Source organism: Plecotus auritus, assembly GCF_963455305.1.
Source record: "Plecotus auritus genome assembly, chromosome: 5".
Lineage (NCBI taxonomy): Eukaryota > Metazoa > Chordata > Mammalia > Chiroptera > Vespertilionidae > Plecotus > Plecotus auritus.
The window spans coordinates 58,918,077-58,945,919 of NC_137776.1; the positions used below are offsets into that span (position 1 = coordinate 58,918,077).

Consider the following 27,843-nt stretch of genomic DNA (forward strand, 5'->3'; position numbering starts at 1 on the left):
TGAACACATTCACATACATGTTGATGATATAGGGCTAAAAAGGTATACATGTATATATTTTTTTCATCGTAATACTTCCCAAATCTCCCATCCAGACAAAATCAAGAATCACATTTGGCTTAAGACTAAGTCAAGAAAGCTTTTCAAGGTTTTCACAGATTTAGCTGAATGGTAAGACCTCAACAGAAAAGCTCCTATGGTATTGCCGCATGAAGTATGAATTTAATGTTGACATGGAGATCATTGTTATTGTTCTGGTATTTTGGAATTTATTTTGTAAGTGTTCTTATATTGTTTTTAGTTATCTTGGAGATCACAGTGAGCAAAACATTCTTTAAATTCCTGAATGAGGTTCTATGGTATTCCTTTTAAAGAGTTCTTTCTGCATTTAGTAGATGATCAGCATGTTTACTGGGTCAGTGATTTCCCATAGATGGCATAAGATGAGTGAATATAAGCATTTCAGAGTAAATCCTCATTCTGTGGTTAGCACATGGATCAGAATTTAGGTAACTAATTTTATTTTTTTAGCTCTTTGTGGAAGCAGTCCTCTTTGTATTTTAAAAAACTTTTTAAATTAAATTTATTGAAATAACATTGGTTAATAACATTATATAAATTTCAGGTATACAACATTATATTTTTATGTCTGTATACTCTATTGTGCTCTCACTGTCCAAAGTCTAGTTTTTATCCAATTCACCTTCCCTCCATTCCCCTCTGCCTCGGGTAACCACCATTCTATTGTCTGTGTCTATGGATTTGTTTTGGGGGTTTTTTTTTTTGTTCTTGTTTGTTTTGTTATTTTTTTTGTTTTATATTCCACATATGGGTGAAATCTTAATATTTTTGTTCTTTTTCTATCTGATTTATTTCACTTAGCATAGTACCCTCAAGATCCATCCTGAGTAGTATTCCTTTATACATATATACCACATCTTTGTTCATTCATCCATCAGTGGACCCTAGGTTGTTTTTACATCTTAGTTATTGTAAATAATGCTGCAGAGAACTCATGCAGCTCAATAACAACAAAAAACAATTAGATTTAAAAATGAGCAGAATGAATAGACTTTTTTCCCCAGACATATAGATGGCAAACAGGTCTATGAAAAGATATTCAACATTACTAGTTATTAGGGAAATTCAAATCAAAACTGCAAATCAGAAGCCATTCTTACCTATTCAAATAGCTATTATCAAAAAGACAAAAATAATCCACGTTGGTGTGGATATGGAGAAAAGGGAACTCTGTTGCACTGTTGGTGGAAATGTAAACTGGTACAGCCACTATGGAAAACAGTATGGAGGTTCCTTTAAAAATTAAGAATAGAACAACCATAAGATCCAGCAACTCCTCTCTGGGTATTTACCCAAAGAATATGAAAACACTAATTTGTAAAGATGTAGATTACTAATTTTGAATTGCCACATCCTTCAAGCCCTAGGTGAGGTGCTCCTGTCATCTCTTACCACCCTTCCTGCCATTCTGTGTATCCACACTGACCTGCTGGGACTCAAGCACCTGCTGGTTCTTCTACCCAGACCAGCCTCGCCTTTCCCAGTGGCCCTAACTCACATCATTCATATCTGTTCACCTCCTCAGGTCTTCCCTGAACACCCCACATTCTTTGTCATATCCCCATGTTTATCTTCTTCAAACACTTAATACTATCTGAATGCATCTTGTTTTTTTAAAAATGAGATCAACCAAAGGACTTGTATGCATGCATATGAGCATAATCAATGGACACAGACAGTAGGGGGTGAGGGCATGTACTGGGGGGGTGGGAGAGGCTGGGGAGAGGTCAATGGGGGAAAAAGGAGACTCCTGTAATACTTTAAACCAGAAAAAATTTAAATAATAAAATAATAAAACAACAAGTTATCTTTATTGTTGAAAGTATTACAGATGTCTCCTTTTCCTCCCCATTCTTGCTTATTCACTGTTTTCTTGCTTGTCACTCCCCTTGCTAGGAGGAAGCTCCATAATAGCAGAGACTTTACTATCTCGTGGAGCTTATTTTGTTTTGATTTACGTCTCTGTACTTTTTTCTAATTTATAATAAAAAAACATTTTTAGATAAATGGTTTAAAAAGTAAAGGGGGTAATGGGATTGTAATTTCTTCCAAATTATTTTACCTCTGCTATGAACTCATCTCATAGTTGAATTTATAGCTTTAAATCATCTTAATCTATTGATGTGACTTTTTATGACCCTGTGGAAGGCGCAGTTATGTTTCAAGGGAAATTATTTCACATAGTTTTTGTATTTGAAATGTTAATAAATGTTTATTTTTCTTCCAATGAAAAAGTGAAATTGCAACTAGATATTATTTCAGGACTTCTTTCATTATTGAGAAGCTTTTATAAATGTGCTCATGTGTTAAAAACTAGTTTTGCAACAGTGTTATTGACAATTTTTATAACACATATCAAATATTTCATTCCTTCTGTGGGTTATTTTAGATTTTGAGGGTAAATCTTAAAACTGACTCTCTAAGGAAATGGGCTAGTGATACCCAGTAGGTGCAGAGTAACACTGACTGGTATCCCCATACAATGAATAAATATCATGACAACTCTTCCGAGAAGGCACGTGAGGGGACAAGGCGGAGATGGGCACCTTGGAAACTAGGTGGTAAGGGTGGTGTTGAGAGGAGATGGAGTGTCAGAGAGGCTGGATTTCCTTGAGATTCAGGGAGATCTTGCAGCCCAGCATATTGGGCTCTGGATTAGTCAGGGACTTAGAACAGCCACTCCCTCCTCTTTACACAATAAAGGGGATAAAGGGCTCTTCTTCCTCCTCTGTCTCTGCCACAGTTGCCCTTGTTGGACAATAAGCGACTGCAGGTCATATCTTAATGGGAGAGGGGCAAAGGTCTTATTATTGACAAAGAAAAAAATATATAATCTTTGCCTTTCCTTTGTTAACACTCAGAACAAGTATGTCCCAAGGATCACTTCCTCTTATTCTGTGCCTGATTGTTTAAAAAAAGAAATCATAAGAGAACAGAGAGTTCTATGGCAGCTAGCCAGTAATGCACAATATTCCTGTGGATATGCCATTTTCTTCTTTCAGTAGAAGGTAATTTTAGGCAGAAAAACTATATAGAAACATTTGGAGTTACGTTAAGTACAAGCTTTTAAATTTCTCATCAGGCTCCTAAAATTCTGCACTAGTTAAATCAATAGAATTATAAAGTTACAAAATCCTTAAAGACTGGTTTAGGTGTATTATTTTTTTAAATATATTTATATTGATTTCAGAGGGGAAGGGAGAGGGAGAAAGAGAGAGAAACATCAATGATGAGAGAGAGAAAAACATCATTGATGAGAGAGAATCATTGATTGGCTGCCTCCTGCATGCCCCCTACTGGGGATCAAGCTAGCAAACCCAGGCATGTGCCCTGACTGAGAATCTAACTATGACCTGCCAGTTCATAGGTCAACACGGGCGGGACCGAGGCACTCGGAAGCAAAGAATTTTCAGTAACCACCAGAAGCTCGCCCCATGACAGTGACCAGCATCCCACCTTGGTCTGGCACCCCCACTCACCTGCTCCACCATCCTGCTGTGGCCAATGCCCACCATGTTCTGCACACGCCCCCTGGTGGTCAGCGCACAGCATGGTGACTGGTTGTTCAGTTGTTCCTGTTGTTGAGCCGTTCGGTCTATTTGCATATTAGCCTTTTATTATATAGGATATTTTATAGAAAATATTTATAGAACCTGAAAACTTATGGCAATATTTTAGGGAGGCAAGATTATAGCAAGGATGGTTAACATTGAAAAAGTCTTAGTTTAGCCTTCTGCTCATGAAGTCTAGGAATCTCACCGACTTTCCTCACGGGAGGTATCCAGTCTTTACTCAAACATTATTCTTCTCAAAGTAAAACTGCATCGCTTGAGCAATGCGTAAAGCTTGTTCCTGGGCAGACACTCTGATCTGGAGCATGGCAAGAAGGGTTCTGTGCTGAATCAGCTAGCTGGAGTTTCTGCTAATGCTGAAATGAGCCTACAGAGAAGGCAATTGAGAGGTTTGAGGAAGTGAATCAACAATTTTTACATTTTCTTGCCTATGGTTTTTTTTTTTTTTCTCTTTTTGACCTTATCATGTATTGCTTATTTAATTGCTCAACAATGTTCTTTGATTTGCTATAATTACCATTATCATCATCATATTCACTCCCATCTCAGAGCGAATCTTTGCTATTCCCTCTCTCTGACCCAGATATCCACATGGCTTTTCCTTCAGCTCATTCAGATCACTTTTTATAGGTCATCTTTATAAGACCTTTCTCAGATACCTTTCTATGATTGCAACCCAAACCCCTACCCTACACTAAGGTACTTGCTTCTGTTTTCACTTTTCTCCTTAGTGCTTATCACTCTCTGTGGTTGCTAGCCTCCAAGATGGCCCAAGTGATTCTCATCTCCTGGTATTCATATTCTGCATAGCTCACCTGTATAATTAAGGCTGACCTGTATAACCAACAGGATATTGTGGAAATAACCGAGTGTGAGTCCCAAAGCTGGATTATAAAAGACATTGCACTTTTACCTTGTTCTCATTTGAATCACTTGACCCTTGAGCAACCCAGTGGAGAAGTCATGTGGTGAGGAACTGAGGCTTCCTACCCACAGCCAACACCAACTCACCATCTGTATGAGTGAGCCTTCTTGGAGGCTGTGGCCCTGGCCATCATCTTGACTACAACTTCATGAGACACCCCAGGCCAGAATCACCCAGCTAAGCAGCCGCTTCCGAATTCCTAACCCAGGGCAACTGTGTGAAATAATAAAGCTTTTTAGTTGACTTAAGCTGCTAATTTGCTACTTAGCAATAGATTGGCTAATAACCCATCTAAATAGAAAACACCATCCTAACTGGTTTGGCTCAGTGGATAGAGCGTTGGCCTGCGGACACAAGGGTCCCAGGTTTGATTCCAGTCAGGGGCATGTACCTTGGTTGCGGGCGCGTCCCCAGCGGGGGGTGTGCAGGAGGCAGCTGATCAATGTTTCTTTCTCATCGATGTTTCTGACTCTCTTCTTCTCCCTTCCTCTCTGTGATAAATCAATAAAATATATATTTAATAAATAAATAAATAAATAGAGAACACCTTCTCCTGGCCGAATAGCTCAGTTGATTAGAGAGACATCCTGATACACCAAGTTTGCAGGTTCGATCCCTGGTCAGGACACATACAAGAAAACAAATGAATGCATAAAATGGAAAACAAATCAGACTCTCTCTCTCATTTTCTCTTTCTAAAATCAATAAAATAAATCTTTGTAAAGTTTAATTTCTATTTAATAATTGAAATAAAATAAAACGCCTCCTACATATTATTTTATTTACTTACTCTGTCTCTGTGTATCTGCCTCAACTAGAATATGAGCTCCAAATAGCAGAAATTTTTTCCTTTTTGTTCACTGTGGAATCTGTAGCCCCCAGAGCAATTTTCTCACAACAACCTCCTGAGATCGGTACTGGTCTCATCTCCATTTTACAAATAAGGAACTTGGGGCATCGGCAGGTTGTTACATATAGCCAAGATTATGTAGTCAGAACCAGGCTTTTCTCCATAGCCTAATACGCTGAGTCAGAATGCTGCACTGCCCACTTTTCTGCATACTATCTCGTGTTATGTACAAGACACTATGATGGTTATGGTGGGAGGGGCGGGGAGTTAAATTTAAGGCATGGTCTCTGTTGTCAGGCAGTTCACAGTCCAATTGAGAAAATAGGATCAATATCAGATAACTGGCATACAGGATTTGATCAGTGCCATATGAGTGTGGGTGTAGGTCATCAAAAGGTAATGTAACTCCTTTTTAAAAAGTTATTTATTTATTAATTTTAGAGAGTGTGAGGAAGGGGGAGAGAGAGAAACATCGATTTGTTGTTCCACTTATTTATGCATTCAGTGGTTGATTCTTGTATGGGCCCTGATGGGATTGAACCGCAATCAAAGGCTGACTGCCTTCAGCTAGGCAGCAGCCAAGGCAGGGACCTGGTGTAAGAACCCTACGAGGCTCATTGGACTGCTGAGATGGGAGCTTCAGCTTTCCTATCACTAAATCTCTGTCATTTGGGGTAATCCTTGTCACCAGAAAGGGCCTCTCACACTTTGTGTAGTGCAAAGTCCTGTAGAAGTTCTGAGTAGTCACAGGTTACAGGAAGGAGAGGGTTGGGTGCTTCATGGAGAATTGACACATGAGCTGCCACTGAAGTAGGAATATACTTTAATCAGTAGATGCTTTACATATCAGAGTTCATTATCTATATATATAAAAGCCTAAGTGACCATTACAACTGGTTGACTGAACGACTGGTCGCTATGACGCGCATTGACCACCAGGGGGCAGATGCTCAATGCAGGAGCCAACCTCCTGCGGTCCCCCGCTCCCCACCCAGCTGGCCCTGATTGGCCCTGATCACCAGCCAGGCCGGGGGACCCCACCCGTGCACAAATTCGTGCACTGGGCCTCTAGTAATTTATAAAGCATAAGAACTACAAATGTACAAAAGTAATTGGTGTCAAATATATTTTTGTGTACTTAATAGACATGCTTTATTTCATGTAAACAGTATATTTAATCTATTGATTTTTTATATTTTTTCATTTATTTTGTTTTTTGAATATTCTTGAGTTTTTTATTACCAATAGAAAATACCATGCGTAGCTTTGACTAGAAATAAAACAAAAGAGCATTTGTCAGTCTGTGGTTCCAGAACTTCCAGTAATTTATAAAGGTGTTTTAGGTGTCATTACTATAAATGTTGTAATGGAGTCCGTTCCCATTTCCATTTTTTAAAAATTCCGTAAGGCTTAAGGACACAGGAAAAAATAGGAGAAGAATAAAAATCAAAGTTTGCAATTCATATTATCTGCCCTGTGACTTTCTATTTGAGTTTCATCTGGAAATGACTGTTTTCTTTATTTTGTCCTAATATAGAAACTATTATCTGATGGGAGAAGGGGGAGGAGGGAGAGACCTGCCTAGTTTACTCGGTCAAAGAATATTTGACTCCTTACTAGTTACTAGGTGCCTGTCATTGTGCTGGAATGTGTGTTTTTTCTTTCACTTTTTCCTTTTTTGCACAGCAAACACATTTATCCTGTGAGTCATAGCTCCAATATTGCCTCCTTTCTAAAATGTCCCTTATTCCGTACATGATTTATTCATTCTTTAATAGTTTTATGCATTTTTGCCTATCATACACTTGTAATATATGTCATATTTATATGTCTGACTCTCCTGTCAGACTAAACACTTTAAGTGCGGGACTCATTCCTCTTTATAGCCCTTTCTCCTTACCCCTGAGCACTGCCCATTCTAGCTGACACATAGGAGTTACTCAGCAAATGTTTGTTGGAAGGATGATGGTTAGATGGACAAACAGTTATTGACAACTTGTTCCGAAAGTGTAAAAATGAGAATTCTGCTCCTGACTGTAATAGAGTGCAAGATTAATGCTGCCACTAAGAACACCTAGAAAACTTGGATAAAATCATATAAGAATCAAATTTGCATCTCAGAGAACTGCTAAGCAGTAGAGTTGAGCCCAATATTATGCATTACTTTCCCCTTAGGAGAATTGTCAAAATTTAAAGCAGCTAAAAGTAGAGCATAGTTTTTGGCAGTCTCGTGGTGTCTAAGGAGACAAAAATTTGAATTTTAACTTGACAAAGAGGAGGGAATCTAGATAAGATCCAGGTTTTTAACTGAGACCGTGGGCATTGGGCTTCACAAAGGCGATTGCACTTCCTCAATTCAACTCACTCCCTGATTGTATTAAGGTAATCTTCATACTTGAGCTGCCTACCAGATTCCTTCGTAGGAGAATAACATCACCAAGAGTCTCTTCAATTATTTTACACAGTTTCTGGTATTTGATTTTAAATAAATAAACTACCAGGCATAACAAGGCACAGGCCAAAAGAGAGAAGAAAATAAAAAGACACCAATAAGTGACTCAGAAATCAGAGCTATCAGAAACAGATTTAAAAATAACTGAAATAAGTTCAAGGATGCAGATAATAAGATTGAAAATTTCACCAGAGATCCAGAATCTATAAAAATATAAACAGATTGAAATTCTGTATCTAGAAAGTCACTGACATTAGGAACTCAGTAGATGGGTTTCACAGCATTTTTGTTAAAACTGAAGAGCAGATTAGTAAACCAGAAAGAACGAGAGTATATATAGCATAGTGAGCCACAAGTATTAAAAATATGTAAAAGAGCAAAGAGAACATATAGGACATGGTAAAAAGTGTAATACTTATGTAATGTAAGTCCCAGAAAAGGAGGAGGGAGAAAATGGAGTGGAAGTATTATTTGAAGTGATAATAGCCAAGAATTTTCCAAAAAGTGACCAATGAAAATAAGCTACAGATTCAAGAAGTACATTGATTTATTAGCAGGATTAAAAAAAACAACAACTAGGCATATCACTGTCAAACTGCTAAAGACAAAGAAAATCTTGAAAGCAGCCAGAAAGAGCCACAGGTGGACCAAAACTGAATTTCTCAATAGGAATGATCAAAGTCAAAACAATCAAGTTACTTCTTACTATAAATGACAGTTAAGCTGCCATTCTAGAATTCTGTATTTGCAAAAATATCCTTCAAACGTGAAGGTAGTTTAGAGACATTTAGTAACACAGAAATGTAAGAAGGAAAGAAGAACAACAGAGTAGGTAAATATGTGTTTAAATCTAAAGGAACATTGACCATGCAAAATAGTAATAAAACAATAACACAAAGGAAGGGAAGTCCATGAAATTAAAATATTATAAGATCCTAGCATTGTCTAGGACAGTGGCCAGCAAACTCATTAGTCAACAGAGCCAAATATCAACAGTACAACGATTGAAATTTCTTTTGAGAGCCGAAAACCGACTTCTGCGCATGGGCCACAAAGTTTCAATCGCACTGTATGTGCGTGCCCACACGTATTTTGTGGAAGAGCCACACTCAAGGGGCCAAAGAGCTGCATGTGGCTCGCGAGCCGCGGTTTGCCGACCACTGGTCTAGGAAGTGGTAAAAGTACTAACTTGTTTTAGGTACCAATAAAATTTAGGTAAGGTGGCATGTTGTAATTTTCAGGGTTCCCACTACAGAAATAAAATTAAAGCAAATTTACTTAATAAGCTAAAAGAAAAAATGGAATTTAAAAATATTTAGTGGAGAGAAACCAAGATGGCAGCATAGGTAAGCACCTAAACTGCTGCCTCGCACAACAATTTCAAAACTACAACTAAAAGACAGAACGGACACCATCCAGAACCACAGGAAACCTGGCTAAGTGGAAATTCTACAACTAGAAGGAAAGAGGAAGGCTCACAGAGAATTGGAGGTACGGCAAAGGGTCTTTGTGCGTGCAGAGAGGAAGGGCGGCTGAGAGCCTGGCTGACTTTCTCTGGCGGGAGGGGGAAGGAAGCCCCCGATAGCACTGAACCCCAGTTCCGACTGCACTGAACCCCAGGTCTGACTGCACTGAACCCCAGTTCCGGGTGAAACCCCGTGGACCCAGGCTCATACAGGGGGAGTCTGGACTGTCAGCTAGAGAGAAAGGCACCTGGAGACTCGGAGACCCGGGGGAGACCCGGGGGAGCCCCAGCGGGCAGGGGTCTGGTGGCGCGCACGCCAGTGTGCACAAAGGCTGCGGAGGTTGCCACAGGCTTTCCCAGCAGAAGGGAGTCGGAAGCTCCTGACTGCACTGAACCCCAGTTCTGACTGCACTGAACCCCAGTTCCAGGCAAGCCCCTGGGGACCCACGCTCTTACGGGGGGGAATCTGGACTCTCGGGCAGAGGCTCGGGAGCCGGGGAAGGCAGAGTTCTGGAGGCGCATGCGCGTGCAAGGGCAAGGCTGACAGGAAGCCAAGACTGTCTGCTCCGCCCTGAGACTCCACCCCATTCAAGCTGAGCACAGAGGTTTTTGCAATTTGGCAAGACTAATCCTATAAGGCTGTCTCCAGCACCGAACTTCTCCCAGCGTAGACACAACTGATCCGCACAGCCAACTGGCCTGGAGGTCAATTCCTCCCAGTGATACCAACAACAATCAAGACTTAACTACAACAAGGCTGTACGCACAGTCCACAAAGGGGTGCACCAAGATTATCCACCTCAGGTTAACTGGGGAAGCTGACCCACTGGGCCATATAGGAAACCTAGCACACAAACCAACCCTACCAACTCAGGGAAGCAGTGAAAATGCGGCGACAAAGAAACAGATCACAAACAAAAGAAATGGAGGAAAACAAACAACTGGATATAGAATTCAAAACCACGGTTATAAGGCGTTTCAAGAATATCCTAGAAAAGGCCGATAAATATAACGAGACCCTCGAAGATATGAAAAAGGACCAACTAGAAATTAAACATACACTGACTGAAATAAAAAAAATATTATACAGAGACCCAACAACAGACTAGAGGAACACAAGAATCAAGTCAAAGAATTGAAATACAAAGAAGCAAAAAACACTCAACCGAAAAAGCAAAAAGAAAAAAAAATCCAAAAAGTTGAAGATAGTGTAAGAAGACTCTGGGACAACTTCAAGCGTACCAACATCAGAATTATGGGGGTGCCAGAAGAAGACAGAGAGCAGGATACTGAAAACCTATTTGAAGAAATAATGACTGAAAACTTCCCCCACATGGTGAAAGAAATAGACTTACAAGTCCAAGAAGCACACAGAACCCCAAACAAAAGGAATCCAAAGAGGACCACACCAAGACACATCATAATTAAAATGCCAAGAGCAAAAGACAAAGAGAGAATATTAAAAAGCAGCAAGAAAAAAACAGTTAATTGCCTACAAGGGAGCACCCATATGATTGTCAGCTGATTTCTCAACAGAAACTATGCAGGCCAGACGCGAGTGGCAAGAAATTTTCAAAGTGATGAATAGCAAGAACCTACAACCAAGATTACTCTACCCAGCAAAGCTATCATTCAGAATTGAAGGGCAGATAAAGAGCTTCACAGATAAGAAAAAGCTAAAGGAGTTCATCACCACCAAACCAGTATTATATGAAATGCTGAAAGGTATTCTTTAAGAAGAGGAAGAAGAAGGAAAAGGTAAAGAGAAAAATTTTGAACAACAAATACATATCTCTCAACAAGTGAATCTAAAAATCAAGTGAATTAAAAACCTGAGGAACAGAATAATCTGGTGAATATAATAGAATTAGGGGCATAGAAAGGGAGTGGACTGATAATTCTCAGGGGGAAAGGGGTATGGGGGGATTCAGGAAGAGACTGGACAAAAATCATATACCTATGGATGAGGACAGTGCGGGGAGGTAAAGGCAGAAGGTGGGGTGGGAACTGGGTGGAGGGGAGCTATGGGGGAAAAAAGGAGAAACAATTGTAATAATCTGAATAAAGATTTATTAAAAATATTTAGTAATCTAAAAAAAAAAGTGAGGGAAGGAACATAAAACAAGTAGTACAAATAGAAAACATATAGTAACATGGTAGATATAAACACAAATGCATCAGTAATTACATTAAATATTAATTGAAATAGTCTATTTACAAAACAAATATTATCAAACTGGAATTTTTTTTGAAACCTAATTGCTGCTTGTAAGAATTATAATCACTTTGCAAAAGTGTTTGGCAGTATCTGCCAAGGCTAGACACAGGTATACCTCTATGACCCAGCATTCCACTTCTAGAAATATACCTATGATAAAGCTTCATATTTGCACCAAAAGATGCCCAATGTGTTTATAGCAAAAGTACTTGTAATAGACACCAATTAGAAACTATCCAAATATCTTCAACAGAAGAATGAATAAATTCATACAATACTATATGGCAATGGGAAAGAACAACCTCTGACGATACACTACAACATGAATGAATCTCATAAAAGTAATGTTTATCAAAGAAGCCAGACATAAGAGACTACATACTGCATGATTTCATTACTACAATGTTCAAAAACAGCAAAACTAATCTACGGTGTTAGAAGTTAGGATAGTGATTACCTTTGGAGGGAAGCAGTGACCAAAAGGGGTTAATGTTCTGTTTCTTTATCTCGCTGATAATTATATGGATATGTCCATTTTATGAAAAGTCGAGCTGTATATTTATGACTTACACATTGTATGATGTATTTCAATAAAAAGTTTACTTTTTAAAAAGTATGTTAGTAAAAGTATTAGAATTGGCAGCAAATTCAATCCAGTTATATTACAGGATATCAGAAACTTCTCATGCTTCTAGAAGGAAAAGATGAATACACTGGAAAGAGAGTGTGTGAAGCTGCTGAAGAGATGATAAAGTAAGCTATTTAAGGATGAAGAAGAGAGGATTCATTCATTCAGCAAAGTATTTTAAATTCTTATTATAGCCCAAGAGCTTTTTGAGGCATTGGAGATCCAAAGATTAATAATAAGTCCCTATTGTCAGAAAGGTCACTGTTTAGTGGGTAAGGATACCAATCATAGACATAATAATGGAAGCTATGTTTTGAGCACCTTCCTTAAATTAGGCCCTATGCTGTGTAGTTTTGTAGATGCCTACCTAAAGCTGACAACAATCCAAGAAGGTTGTTTTTTCTTGAGGAAACACAGGAAATAAGTTGTCCAAGATATCACCATGGAGATAAAAACCTTAGTCAGTCTGACTTCAAAGCCATGTTTCTCTTGGTACCTTACCCAGCCTTGGATGGTGTTTTAGAAGAGAAGTCAACATAAATTCCAGTGGCGATGTCTTGGAGAAGGTGGTATACATGGATGGCCTGAACCTCCAAGGATGAGCAGCCAAGAATAACGTTTGATGATCTGGAAGTGGTTTTGGAGAAATAAAAGTCTTTCGTTCTAAGTAAGGGCCAGACTTTTGAAGAAGGCAGCAGAGGTGTGTAGTGAAAGTGAGATCATTGAGCACCGTTTCTCAGGAAGGGGATCTAGCTGCTCTTATACAGACTTTCAACCAAGCACGTTGTTTTTAAGGCATCCCTGAACCCTCCTCCTATAAAGGTGTCTGGTCTGTCCAGTTCCTGAACCTTACTGGACTTCCTTGCTTTTTATTTTATTTTTATTTATTTATTTTTTTAAAATATATTTTATTGATATTTTACAGAGAGGAAGGGAGAGGGATAGAGAGCTAGAAACATCGATGAGAGAGAAACATCGATCAGCCGCCTCCTGCACACCTCCCACTGGGGATGTGCCCGCAACCAAGGTACATGCCCTTGACCGGAATCGAACCCGGGACCCCTCAGTCTGCAGGCCGACGCTCCATCCACTGAGCCAAACCGGTTTCGGCCTTCCTTGCTTTTTAAATGTTGCACATACAATTTTATAGCCAGAGATTTTTTTCACTTAATATTTTACTAAGAGCATTGTCCTAAAGGAAAGTGCTTGCTGCTAAAACATCCCTATTCAACTACCTTTAAGCCACCATTATGGGAAAGTACTAGATTTCCAGGAGTTCAAACCAAGGTTGTCAGTCACAAGTGTAATGTAAGTATTTATAAAACAGCAGGAAAGAAAAAAACCGTACATAGATAAATTGTACCTTAGAACACTACCTTCATGCTCGTGCATCTTGCATGGCTTAACTACTACTAGTAAAAGAAGCCAGCAGTACGAAGCCAGGGAAAAACTTAGGTCTCATACATCAGGATGATTTTAAGTAGCCCATTGTACTAAGTAGGTTATTGATCCAGCTGCTATAACAGTGACCTGAATTAACAGTGGATTTAACCACACAGGAGTTTCTTTTCTTTCTTGTTACAACTTGAGTGTGATATGATGGCTCCACCTAGGATCCTTCGTCTTCTGTCTTGTTGCTCTGTTATTCCTAGGCTGCTTCCATTGTTTACAGGATTAGAGATGGCTTACTGTATTCTAGCCAGTGGGAAAGAGGACATATGATCCAAGGAGCACACTTCTTCCTTAAAAATTTTTTTTTTTTAAATTTATTTCAGAGAGGAAGGGAGAGGCAGAGAGAGAGAGAGAAAAACACCAATAATGAGAATCATTGATCGGCTGCCTCCTGCATGGCTCCTACTGGGGGATCGAGCCCGCAACCTGGGCATGTGACCTCACTGAGAATCGAACCATGACCTTCTGGTTCATAGGTTGATGCTCAACCACTGAGCAACACTGGCTGGGCACATTTTACACATTTCATTCTGCTCAGACCTTAGTATCCAGAAGTTACTAGAAGACTGGTAAATAATTATCTTGGTGGTCATGTAATCTGTGCTGAGATCTAGTACCAGAGACAACTCCTGGTCCCTGCCATATTCTGAGCTTAGTAAAATCGAAGTTGCTGAGTTTAGACTAACATCACTGATTGTTAAATTCTGATCTTTGTAGTAGGGCATCCTGTTTGTTTTAAAATTATAATACATACAGAACTTAAAAATAAAAATATGTAAAATCTTAGTGCTTTTCCCTATATAGACCTGAGAGAATATGGAAGATTCATGCCTTATGCTTTTTTATTCACTGAAATTCAGTAAATACCTTGAATCCTTTGTCCATTCTGGCCATTGAAACCAAGCTCTTACAGGCAGGCCTATTTTGCTTGTAATGCTAATAATGAAGAGTTCTAGAACCAAGGCTTTAAAATGTACACCTTTATAATGAACAACAAGAGAGACCAAGATAGAAACAAAGGAGATGTGCCTCTACCTCATAACTGTAGAGAGAGAGAAACATTATGTTTCCTAGAACTAGTTCTAAGAATCTGCTTTGATGAGGTGATAAATTAAGAACATTCAGAAGAACATCAATCTTGTTTTCCAGTGCAATATGAAAACTTGTCTGAATATTCATAATCCAGCAACTTGTTTTCTTCTCTGTTCTTGGATGTATAATTTTAACAAAAAGATCCTGTAAAACTAAGACTTTTGGAATTGTTACTGCATGCTACAAAGGTAATCTTAAAAAGAACTTGTAATTCTGATTGTCTTCCTTGATAGTTTGTTGCCTTGGCAATAATGCTATAATTTATGTCTGAATTCCTAAGCAACCCAAAGACTTAGAACTTTGCTCTGTAAAACCAGAAGAGATTCATTTGCTCAGTTCTCTTTTCCATCATATATTAGTATAATGGAGAAAAATAAATTACTGTCACACTCGTCAATTTCTTCTTTTAACAAAAACTGAAAGCCTAGTTGCTGAATTAACAAGGGCAATTGCCTTTCCTTTTTTCTGTGAAAATCTAATATTTTTATCTGTAAGAATTCATGAAATTCTTATTTTCAAGTTACTGAACAGTGTTTCTCTTTTTCCACATAGACTGTCCTTCATCCACCTGGGTTCAGTTCCAAGACAGTTGTTACATTTTTCTTCAAGAAAACATCAAAGTAGAAAGCATAGAAGATGTCAGAAATCAATGTACTGACCATGGTAAGGAGTTTATTCTTTTTCTTTTGCCTTTCAGAAATCAGTAAATAGTGTTTACTAACTTCTTTTAAAAACAATCATTTTGTTGTATCTCCCTGGGTCCTTATCATAACCATATTCTGCAATATATAAGCCACAGGCGGTGGAACTGGGTGGAAGACAGTTGTTGGTCATGTACTCTGTGCTATGCAGCACATTGCTGTGCTGGCAGAGTGGCAGAACAGTAGCAACAGCAGTGTCTAAATAATGTGCCTGCTCTTGCCAGGCACTGTGCTTAAGCACACTATATATTTTAATTGGCTTCAATTATTATAACAGACCTTCTTTTATCAAGAAGAAATTTAGTTCAGTTATTTGTTCAAGGTCACCCAGGTCATAATTGGCAGAGCCAGGATTCAAACCAGGGTGTGTTTGACTTTAGGACCTGTGTTCTGGGTCACTCTGTTGTTCTGCCCTGAAAGTACTATTACAGGCATGTGTGTGAGCAGAAATCAGGTGACAAGGGAACATGAAGTAAGACTGTGGTAAAGAAGTGTACATGAAAGAAAAATAAGAGAAAGGATATTTGCTAGAAGGTATGTTCAATATTCTCTGGGAGGAGAAACCAAGATGGCGGCATAGGTAAGCACCTAAACTGCTGCCTCGCACAACAATTTCAAAACTACAACTAAAAGACAGAACGGACACCATCCAGAACCACAGGGAAGCTGGCTGAGTGAAAATTCTACAACTAGAAGGAAAGAGAAAAGCTCACAGAGAATTGGAGGTATGGCAAAGGGTCTTGGTGCGTGCAGAGAGGAAGGGCGGCTGAGAGCCTGGCTGACTTTCTCTGGCGGAAGGGGGAAGGAAGCCCCTGACCGCACTGAACCCCAGTTCTGACTGCACTGAAACCCAGTTCCGGGCGAGCCCCTGGGGACCCACGCTCTTGTGGGGGGAGTCTGGACTCTCGGGCGGAGACTCAGGAGCCGGGGAAGGCGGAGGACTGAAAGCGCGCGCGTGCCAGTGCGCACAAAGGCTGCGGAGGTTGCCACAGGCTTTCCCTAGTGGAAGGGAGTCGGAGGCTCCTGACTGCACTGGGCCCCAGTTCTGACTGCACTGAACCCCGGTTCCAGGAGAGCCCCTGGGGACCCACGCTCTTGTGGGGGGAGTCTGGACTCTCGGACGGAGACTCGGGAGCCGGGGAAGGCGGAGGACTGAAAGCACGCGCGTGCCAGTACGCACAAAGGCTGCGGAGGTTGCCACAGGCTTTCCCTAGTGGAAGGGAGTCGGAGGCTCCTGACTGCATTGGGCCCAGTTCTGACTGCACTGAACCCCGGTTCCAGGAGAGCCCCTGGGGACCCATGCTCTTGTGGGGGGAGTCTGGACTCTCGGGCGGAGACTCAGGAGCCAGGGAAGGCGGAGGTCTGCAGGTGCGCGCGTGCCAGTGCGCACAAAGGCTGCGGAGGTTGCCACAGGCTTTCCCTAGTGGAAGGGAGTCAGAGGCTCCTGACTACACTGAGCCCCAGTTCTGACTGCAGTGAACCCCAGTTCCAGGCAAGCCCCTGGGGACCCACGCTCTTGTGGGGGGAGTCTGGACTCTTGGGCGGAGACTCGGGAGCCGGGGAAGGTGGAGGACTGAAAGCGCGCGCGTGCCAGTGCGCACAAAGGCTGCGGAGGTTGCCACAGGCTTTCCCTAGTGGAAGGGAGTCGGAGGCTCCTGACTGAACTGGGCCCCAGTTCTGACTGCACTGAACCCCGGTTCCAGGCGAGCCCCTGGGGACCCACGCTCTTGTGGGGGGAGTCTGGACTCTCGGGCGGAGACTCAGGAGCCAGGGAAGGCAGAGGTCTGAAGGTGCGCACGTGCGCGCAAGGGCAAGGCTGACGGGAAGCCAAGACTGAGACTCCACCCCATCCAAGCTGAGCACAGAGGCTTTTGCAATTTGGCAAGTCTAATTCTATAAGGCTGTCTCCAGCACCGAACTTCTCCCAGCATAGACACAGCTGATCCTTACAGCCAATTGGCCTGGAGGTCAATTCTTCCCAGTGATACCAACAATAAAGACTTAATTACAACAAGGCTGTACACACAGTCCACAAAGGGGTGCACCAAGAGTGTCCACCTCAGGTTAACTGGGGAGGCAGACCCACTGGGCCATATAGGAAACCTAGCACACAAACCTACCCTACCAACTCAGGGAAGAGTGAAAATGCGGAGGCAAAGTAAAGATCACAAACGAAAGAAATGGAGGAAAACAAATGACTGGATATAGAATTCAAAACCATGGTTATAAAGCTTTTCAAGAATATCTTAGAAAAGGCCGATAAATTTAGCGAGACCCTCGAGGATATGAAAAAGGACCAACTAGAAATTAAACATACACTGACTGAAATAAAAAATATTATACAGAGACCCAACAGCAGACTAGAGGAACGCAAGAATCAAGTCAAAGATTTGAAATACAAAGAAGCAAAAAACACTCAACCGGAAAAGAAAAAAGAAAAAAGAATACAAAAAGTTGAAGATAGTGTAAGAAGCCTCTGGGACAACTCCAAGCGTACCAACATCAGAATTATGGGGGTGCCAGAAGAAGAGAGAGAGCAAGATACTGAAAACCTATTTGAAGAAATAATGACAGAAAACTTCCCCCACCTGGTGAAAGAAATAGACTTACAAGTCCAGGAAACGCACAGAACCCCAAACAAGAGGAGTCCAAAGAGGACCACACCAAGACACATCATAATTAAAATGCCAAGAGCAAAAGACAAAGAGACAATATTAAAAGCAGCAAGAGAAAAACAGTTAATTACCTACAAGGGAGCACCCATACGATTGTCAGCTGATTTCTCAACAGAAACTATGCAGGCCAGACGGGAGTGAGTGGCAAGAAATTTTCAAAGTGATGAATAGCAAGAACCTACAACCAAGATTACTCTACCCAGCAAAGTTATCATTCAGAATGGAAGGTCAGATAAAGAGCTTCACAGATAAGAAAAAGCTAAAGGAGTTTATCACCACCAAACCAGTATTATATGAAATGCTGAAAGGTATTCTTTAAGAAGAGGAAGAAGAAAAAGGTAAAGATAAAAATTATGAACAACAAATACATATCTATCAACAAGTGAACCTAAAAATCAAGTGAATTAAAAATCTGAGGAACAAAATAAACTGGTGAATATAATATAATTAGAGGCATAGAAAGGGAGTGGACTGTTAATTCTCAGGGGGAAAGGGAATGGGGGATGCAGGAAGAGACTGGACAAAAATCATACACCTATGGATGAGGACAGTGGAGGGGATGTAAGGGCAGAGGGTGGGGTGGGAACCGGGTGGGGGGATCTATGGGGGGAAAAAGGAGAAACAATTGTAATAATCTGAACAATAAAGATTTATTAAATTAAAAAATAATAAATAAAAACATAAAAAAATAAAAAATGAAGAAATTTCAAAAAACAAACAAAAAAAACACACAAAGTGATTAAAAGCAAGAACCTGCAACCAAGATTACCCAGCAAAGCTATCACTGAGAATCAAAAGACATATAATGAGCTTCTGAAATGAGAAAAAGCTAAGAGTTCATCACCACCAAAGCAGTATTACATGAAATGTTAAAGGGCCTTCTTTAAGAAGAAGAAGGGGCTAAAAAGACCAAAATGGCAATAAATACATACCTATCAGCAATTGAATCTAAAAAACAAAATAAATAAGCAGAATAGAAACAGACTCATAGATACCGAGAACATTTTGATGGTTGCCAGATGGGAGGGAGGGAGGGGCATTGGTGAAAAAGTTGAAGGGATTAAGAAGTACAAATTGGTAGTGGCAGAACAGTCTTGAGGATATAAAGTACAACATAGGGAATATAGTCAATACTATTTTAATAACTATGTATAATGTCAGATGGTTACGAGATTTATTGGGATGATCACTTAGTAAGTTAAATAATGTGTAATCACTGGGATGTACACCTTAAACTAATATTGTATGTTCAACTGTAATTGAAAAATAAAAAGTGGTTTAAAAAAACTATGATGTTGTAAACTAGCATCTTTTTCAACTGATATATCTATGATGGTGAGATGAGTGTCACTGATTCTTTAAACATGCTTTTTATTGTTCTTTAAGATCTAGAGATCTGTAGATAATTTCATTAAATTTTGACAGGCATATTAATCACTCTAGCATTCAGAAATGTCCTTTACCTGAAAGACACAATTTCTGACAACCCACCAGTATAACATTTGGAATACTATCAAATTGTATTAGGAATATTTTAGTTAAAATAAGAGTTATTTGTCATAGAAGGAATATATGTAAGCATAGAAGTTTTTAATCCTAGTAAGTGCCACATAGTACTTAATACATAGTTATTGTTTCCTTTTGAAAAACTCTTGCCTGCTAAATGGTGTCGAACATTGGCTCTTTGAAAAAAAGACAAAATTTCCAACATGTCCATTTGGTTTCATTTCAAGGAAATTGAATAATAGGAATTTTGCTGGTCTTACAAGATTTTAAAATGGAATTTCCCTTACAACTATTTTTTTTAAGGAAATCATTTATGCCCTGGCTAGTGTGCTCAGTAGTTAGAGCATCAGCTTGCACACCAAAGGGTCTCCCCCCGCCAAAGGATTTTGATTTCCAGTGAAGGATACATACCTTGGTTGTGGGTTTGCATTCTATCCCGATTGGGGTGGTGCAGGCAGCAAACATCTCTCTCACATCAATGTTTCTCTCCCTCTCTCTCTCTCTCTCTCTCTCTCTCTCTCTCTCTCTCTCTCTCTCTCTCTCTCTCTCTCTCTCTTTCCTCTCTTTCTCTTTCCCCTTCCTCCCTCCCACTCTCTCTGAAAAGCAATGGAAAAAATATCCTCATGTGAGGATTAACAAAACAAAATAAAGAAAACCATTTTTTATTACGTACTAGAGGCGCAGTTCATGAAATTCGTGCATGGGTAGGGTCCCTAGCGGCTGCCAGCTGCCAGCCAGGGCCGCCCTTCCCCCGCTGCTGGCTGCTGGCCAGGTCCTTCCTTTGTTCTACACTGCCCTTTGGTGGTCAGTCCACGTCATAGCGAGTAATTGAACTCCCAGTTGGTCAAACTCCCGAGGGGACACTTTGCATATTAGGCCTTTATATATAGAGATACTTAGACATAAACCAGATTTCAGTTGCAGAAATTAATGATATTGGAGGCTGAGAGCCAAGAAAGGAAAGGTTCTTATACTCTTATTAGCTTGTATGAACAAGGTGGAAGTTCATTGTCGAGCTTTAATACTTAACCTTACACAGTTAAGCAACTGCTTACTGTACAGAGGCATACTTAATACTTGTGACTGACTTCCTCTACAACTCAACTGTGGTTAGCTGTATTTGCTATTTTTCTTTAGCAAAGCAAAACAAAATTGCAAACATCCAGCAACTTTGTGGCTTGTTTCAGAGTCCATTAACTATACTTGTTCAAACTGGGAAACCATTTAGGAATTTTAAATTGTTGTATGTAAATTTGCTTATAAAATTTGTCTGGTGTCAAAAGAAAAATAATTTTTCCCACCCAGTTAAAATGTATAAATTCAGATTTTCTTACTGATTTTTTAAAAATTCTTATATAATTCTCACCATTTATGTGATAATCCTTTTTATTTACCTCTACTATAGAAATACTCATTTCATTGATGAGCCAGGAAATTAGCTAAAATGTGTTTATAATGCTGTTTCTTATTTTTGGATAGGATCGTGTTTTGGTTTACAACGGTAGTGGACATTAATTCAGTGTTTGCTATGTATGCAGAAAAAAAGCACAAGGACTATTAGACTATTTACATTTGGATTTATTAAATCTTCACAGCCTCACAAAATCATATCATATACCTATCATTAAGGGTATGTACTAGTACTAGTATACACAATAAGTGACTTGTTAACTTTTGAGCTGCAAAGAGCTATATCTAGGAATATTCCCTCTGCTTTGTTCTAATTTACTTGATGTTACCTCCCCATTATTCTTGATACTATTATTCCTTTAGGAAAATAATTGTGAGAGGCTAAAGTTTTTCTTATTTTGTAGCATTTAACCTAAATTTATATATTATCATTACAATAGAAAAAATGAGTATTTTCAATCTTTCCTTTTTGTGATCTATGAGCTATGTTACTAGTCATAAAAAGAATTAAAGACCCAAATTACATCTCAGCAGGTAGTGTCACTAATAATGCATTTTAGAAAATTGCTTGTGTGCATGTATTCTTCAGGGTCTTATGCTGTCATTTGTTAAAGAAAATGACATAGTAATTTAAGTGTATACAGTACTTAATTAGATTACAATGTTAAAAATCATTCGGGTTCCACTGGCTGCTACAAGGTCAGAGAAAAGGATGAAAAACTAATTTCAACACTTATGCCTAAAGTGTAACATGGTAAAGTATTCCCCTTGAGGAGTTTTCTAGTGTGGCATTTTTGGTCACATTTCAAATTATAAGTAAGTAAATACTAGGGTAAAACAGATTGAAAGTCTATATGACATTCAATAGACAGGAGGTGACAGCTGGTGGAACTGATAAGAAAATCATCACAGAGTTTTTAAAACTGGAGATATGACTGAGAATCTTGCTGAATCTTGATTTGGGATTAATTAAAATACTATTAAGTATTTTAATGTCAGTCTTATTTTTCTTTGCAAAGTTCTTTCTTAATTGCACAACTAAGGCACAATCACTGTAGAAAACTTAGAAAAACACATATGCAAATATTTTTAAAATGGAACAAAATCATCCTAAATTGCACTACCCTAAGGAAAAGTAATGACTGAAAACATTTTGGTTGTCTCCTTCTAGACTCCCCACCTCCAAGCAAATAAATTTTAATAAATGTTTGCTTAAATATATATATGGATATTAGGCAAAAAAGTTATATAATCCACATTTTCCCTTAAAATATCTTTACATGGTGGTAAATATCCTATATAATAAAAGCCTAATATGCAAATTGACCAACCAATTGGACGGGGCAGGGCCAGTGAGTGGGCGGCACCAAGGCAGGTGCCAGCAGGCAGAGGGAGGGGACCGGGGGCGGCGGGGCCATTGAGGGGGTGGTGATGACTGGCGGTGGGGTTATCGGGGTGGGGGGCAGGGGCCCCACTGGTCGCCTCCTGCAGAGGTTTATTCGGCTCGGCCGCACTGGCCTTTCTATTTTTATATTCAGTTCAAGCACAGCATTTGTAAAATTGGGGCGGTGGGGAGCAAGTGCCCTTCCCGCTGGACACAGAGACTTGAGTGCCAGCCTCGTGTGTCCCCAGGTCATCAGCAGAGGCCGCCACAACCAGGGGCCACAACCTGGGGATGGGCCGGCCAAGGAGCAGGGTCTTCCTCCCTGTGATGCCATCAGGGCTACACGCCCTCCCCACCTCCTTCCGCCTCGGGCTTGCGTCCCTGACCACAAAGCCAGCAGCAGCCAGCGAGTGGGCCACCAACCCAAGCGGCGAGCCACAAAGACCAGAAGTGCACCCCCAAGGCCTTCAGCTCACGACTCCTCCCAAGCCCCTGTCCACCCTGCCATACGCTCACTGGCAGCCAATTGCCCCCCCCCCAACCTCCCGTGGCCTATCTCCCTGGCCGACCCTGCCCCCAATTGGCCCCCCCCAACCTCCCGTGGCCCGTCTCCCTGGCCGGCCCTGCCCCTAATTGGCCCCCGCCAGGGATCCTGACAGGAGGGAGGAAGGAGCCGATTCCTCTAGGCCAGCATTGGTGACAGAGTATGTCTGAAGACCAACTATTGGCACAACGTGCCTCTGCAGCTGAAAGAAAGCAGCATCATCAACAGAAATGTCTGAAGACCAACTATTGGCACAACATACCTCTGAAGCCAAAAGAGGCCGGTGTCGTCAACAGAATGTCTGAAGAACAGCCATCAACAAGTACTACCAATGCTGGTAGGAACTGCCTTCACAGCGAAATTGAAGTAAATGAGTATGCAATTATAGAACATAGTTGTGGTGGAATGACTGTTACATGTCAATTTTGCTTATCACTAAATTTCTCCAATGAAAAACCATTTGATGGAAAATTTACTCAATGTTGTAGCAAAGGTAAAGTTTGTCCAAATGATATACATTTCCCAGAATACCCGGCATATTTTTAAAAATCCTATATAATAAAAGGCTAATATACAAATGACTGGTCAATATGACGTGCACTGACCACCAGGGGGCAGACGCTCAATGCAGGACTTGCCCTCTGGTGGTCAGTGCACCAGAAGCTGGGCTCACAGCTAGTGAGCACAGCGGCAGTGGTGGGAGCCTCTCCCGCCTCCGCAGCAGCACAAGGATTTCTGACTAATGGCTTAGGCCCACTCCTGGAGCGGGCCTAAGCCATCAGTCAGACATCCCCTGAGGGCTCCTGGACTGTGAGAGGGCACAGGCCGGGCTGGGGGACCCCCGAGTTCATGAATTTTGTGCACCAGGCCTCTAGTAGAATATATATCCTATCTAATAAAAGAGTAATATACAAATTGACCATCACTCCAACACACAAAGATGGCCGCCCCCATGTGGTCAAAGATGGCTGCACCCATGTGGACACAAGATGGCCACCACAAGATGGCCAACAGGGGAGGGTAGTTAGGGGTGACTGGGCCAGCAGAGGAGGGCAGTTGGTGGGGATCAGGCCTGCAGGGGAGGGCAGTTGGGGGGAACCAGGCCTGCAGGGGAGGGCAGTTAGGGGTGACCAGGCCAGCAGCAGAGGGCAGTTAGGGGCAATTGGGCCAGCAGGGGAGCAGTTAGGTGTCCATCAGGCTGGCAGGGGAGTGATCAGGCTGGCAGGCAGAAGCGGTTAGGGGCAATCAAGCAGGCAGGTAGGTGAGCAGTTGGGAGCCAGCAGTCCTGGATTGTGAGAGGGATCCCAGATTGGAGAGGGTGCAGGCTGGGCTGAGGGACACACACACCGCCCCCCCGTGCATGAATTTCATGCACCGGGCCTCTAGTTTACTAATAACTGAATATTTTGCCACTGTTTTGATATGCCATAGCTGATATATGCCAACCCTCTAATAATGGTTAATTTTTCAAGTCTCTCAGTGACATAAGCAACGAGTGAGGAATGTTAGTGATTGTGCCTCTTTCATTTGAGCTCTGAGCTAATATTAACTTGCACTATTGTTAAGGATCACCAGGTCAGAGAATATGTTCTTTTTTAAGGGCTTGCCAGATTGTCTCCAAAAAGATTGTACTGATTTTTCTCTGACTAACCACTTATGAGTTCCTAGTTTTCTACACCCATGGCCAACATTGTTTAATCTGAAAGTCTTATTTTAATTTTCATTTCTTTACCAGTAAGATTGTATTTGTTATATATTTTTTTTGTGTGAGGGTGAATTGCCTTTTTCAGTTTCAGATCAATTTTTTCTTTTATTAAGGTGTTTGCCTTTTTATTTTTTATTCCTAATAGAGCTTTCATCTGCCCAGTTTGTGAGTTTCTTAACTATAAGGTATGCTTTGGGGGTAGATATTTGGCTCTATAGTTTTCTCTTCCCTCTGTAGTTAAATTTCTTTGTTCTCTCTCTTTTTTTTTATTTAGGGAAACAAAATGCAAATTATTTTTCTTTCTGAGGCCTAATATATTGATTTTTTTTTTTAATTATATCTTTCTAGATATTTGAAGGAAATCTCCCTTTATTTCCTCCCAGAGTAATTTCTAGGCCACATTTAGGGAGATTCTTTCTTTCAACATTTTTCTTTCTTTTTTTAAATATATTTTGTTGATTTTTTACAGAGAGGAAGGGAGAGGGATAGAGAGTTAGAAACATCGATGAGAGAGAAACATCGACCAGCTGCCTCCTGCACACCTCCCCCTGGGGATGTGCCCGCAACCAAGTTACGTGCCCTTGACCGGAATCGAACCTGGGACCCTTCAGTCCGCAGGCTGACGCTCTATCCACTGAGCCAAACCGGTCTCGGCTACATTTTTCTTTCTTTTAAACAGAGCAACAAACATTGTTGCTTTTTTCTTGGTTGTCTCTTTTAATAGAAGTGAAAGTAATAACAGAATCCTTTTTTCTTAGGAACATGTTATATTCCTCATTTAGCTGAGTACAGCTGAAAGGGTGTTAGGATGTTCCTTGTTACTTCTATCTTTACCGGGGGATGTATCATTCCCACCAGATTTCCAGATGCTACAAGCTTTGATATCATAATTCATTGTTTTATCTTGCAAAATCATACACCATCATGATAGAAACTAACTCCACTACTGTTTTCTTATGTATATTAGCCAATTAAGACAGTGGAATTATTTTTTACTTAGCAAGGGAATCTTTGGGTTAAGAAACAAGGTTAAATATCTTGGGAAAGTGAAGATACTGCTAATATCTATAGGGTGCTATGTAGCTTATCGAATATAAGGATATACTAGGTGTACCAGTTAATAATGCAGATTTTGTAATCAAAGAAAACACGGTAATTTCAAGAGAAACATCAGAAGTGCTTTATTCAAAGTAATGTCCATCGCTAGCTACACATTTCCCCCATCTTTCAGGTAATTTGTGGATACTGTCCCAATAGAACTTTCCTTGTTTTGAGGCAAACCATTCAGAGACACAATTTTCCACTTCTTCTTATGTTTTGAAGTGCTGCTCAGAAAGTGCGTGTGCCATCGATTGGAACAAGTGGTAATCTAAAGGAGCAAGGTCTGGTGAATACATCGGGTGGGTTAATATTTCCCAGGCAAGATCTTTTAACGTGTCTTTAACTGGTTTAAAGTGCGTGATGATGCGTTATCATGAAGCAAAATTACTTTGCCGTGTCTTCTGGCACATTCTGGTCTTTTTACGATCAAAGCGTGGTTCAAATTGATTATTTGTTGTTGGTAGTGATCAGAATTAATGGTTTCACCTGGTTTTAGAAGCTCATAATACACCACACCTTCCTGATCCCACCAAACACAGAGCATTTTCTTCTTTCCGAAGCGATTTGGCCTTGCAGTCGATGTTGATGGTTGACCTGGATCAAGCCATAATTTTGTGCATTTGGGATTCTAAAAATAAATCCACTTTTCATCGCGTCACAATTCGATGCAAAAGAAGACTTTCGTGCCGTTGAAGCAACATTTTACTGATGACTTTTTCGGTTTTCCATTTCTCTTTCGTTCAGTTGATGTGGCACCCATTTTCCTTCCTTTAAAGTCTTTCCCATTGCTTATAAACGATTGGAAACTGTTTGCTGAGCAACGTTTAATCTTTCTGCAAGTTGATTTTGAGTTTGACATGCATCTTCATCCAATAATGCTTGTAATTGTTGGTCTTCAAACTTTTTCGGTTGACCTGGACATTCTTTGTCTTTCACATTGAAATCATCACTTTTAAAGCGTTTAAACTAGCGTTCACAAGTATCTTGAGATGGAGCATGTTCACCATAAGCTTCCCGAAGTATATAACTTTTTCTTCAAAGTAAAGTAATGAATTAAAACTTCCTGCAAATGCTTTTTTTTTTTTACGAAATTCGACATTTTTAAGCGTAAAAATATCTATGATGTTAACACCTTCAGCAAATTTGGCATGAAGTTTTGAAGCTTGCTGTCAATACAACAAAATAGCATACATATCAAATCGCATATATATCAACATATGTGTAACTCCATCTATTGAAAAAAATCCACATTATTTACTAGTACACCTAGTAAAAGTTAATGTACGTGAGACAAAAATATGTGTGGCTGTTGCTCCTTCCTCTTGAACCTGGTGAGAGTCACAGGAAAAATCAATTAACTACCCAGGGAGAATGAGGACCGCCTTTGTCATTCGCCAGGACTTAGTTCTAAGGATGACCAGGGAAAATATGGGAAGGAACGGGCCTTGGGCAGCAGGAGCATGAAGGCCAGGTAAGTGAGGTAAGTCAGAGACACTGCTTGTTACTTGAACTTGACTAGGTCTTGGGACTATTGAGGCAAGTTGCCCTCCTTTGCAGGTCTCCTGAGTGTGGTCAGAGCTACTCCCCTCTATACTTGTGAAATGAGGGCAGGAGGGCCACGATCATTAAAGTGGGTAGTGGGGAAAAGTTGAGAGATACATTAAATGTGTTTTACTGCTCAAGCCTCTTCATGATGTTTGTTTTCATGTTAATGAGATTACCAACTCTAGGTGAATGAAATAGAGTATAAAATGATTCTGCTCAATTTACATCACATTATTTTACTTTCCTCATGAGTGATTATGTGCTCTTCAAATGTGCATATTTTAAAGCTAAATTAAAAATTAAAAGTATAATTATGTATTTTAATACTATATAATTTTATATACTTCATGTGATTTTCATTGGTTCTGGGAAGATGGTGACTTTTTTCCTACCTAAAATGATTTCAGGAGCAGACATGATAAGCATACACAATGAAGAAGAAAATGCTTTTATACTGGACACTTTGAAAAAGCAATGGAAAGGCCCGGATGATATCCTACTAGGCATGTTTTTTGACACTGATGGTAAGTGCTATTT

General features: G+C 40.3%; 1 protein-coding gene across 3 annotated transcripts in view; it reads left to right on the top strand.

Moving 5' to 3' along the window:
* The window catches only part of LOC308249630 (CD302 antigen), a 163,888-nt gene that overhangs the window by 113,957 nt on the left and 22,088 nt on the right, over positions 1 to 27,843 (top strand). For all 3 annotated transcript variants that reach the window (XR_013960745.1, XM_080671213.1, XM_080671212.1), the window contains 2 exons: positions 15,288 to 15,398; positions 27,714 to 27,830. Coding sequence is in view for 2 of the 3 variants with exons in the window: in XM_080671213.1 (XP_080527339.1) it covers positions 15,288 to 15,398; positions 27,714 to 27,830 (228 nt within the window). In the remaining variant the exon portion in view is untranslated. The remainder of the gene's footprint in view (positions 1 to 15,287; positions 15,399 to 27,713; positions 27,831 to 27,843) is intronic.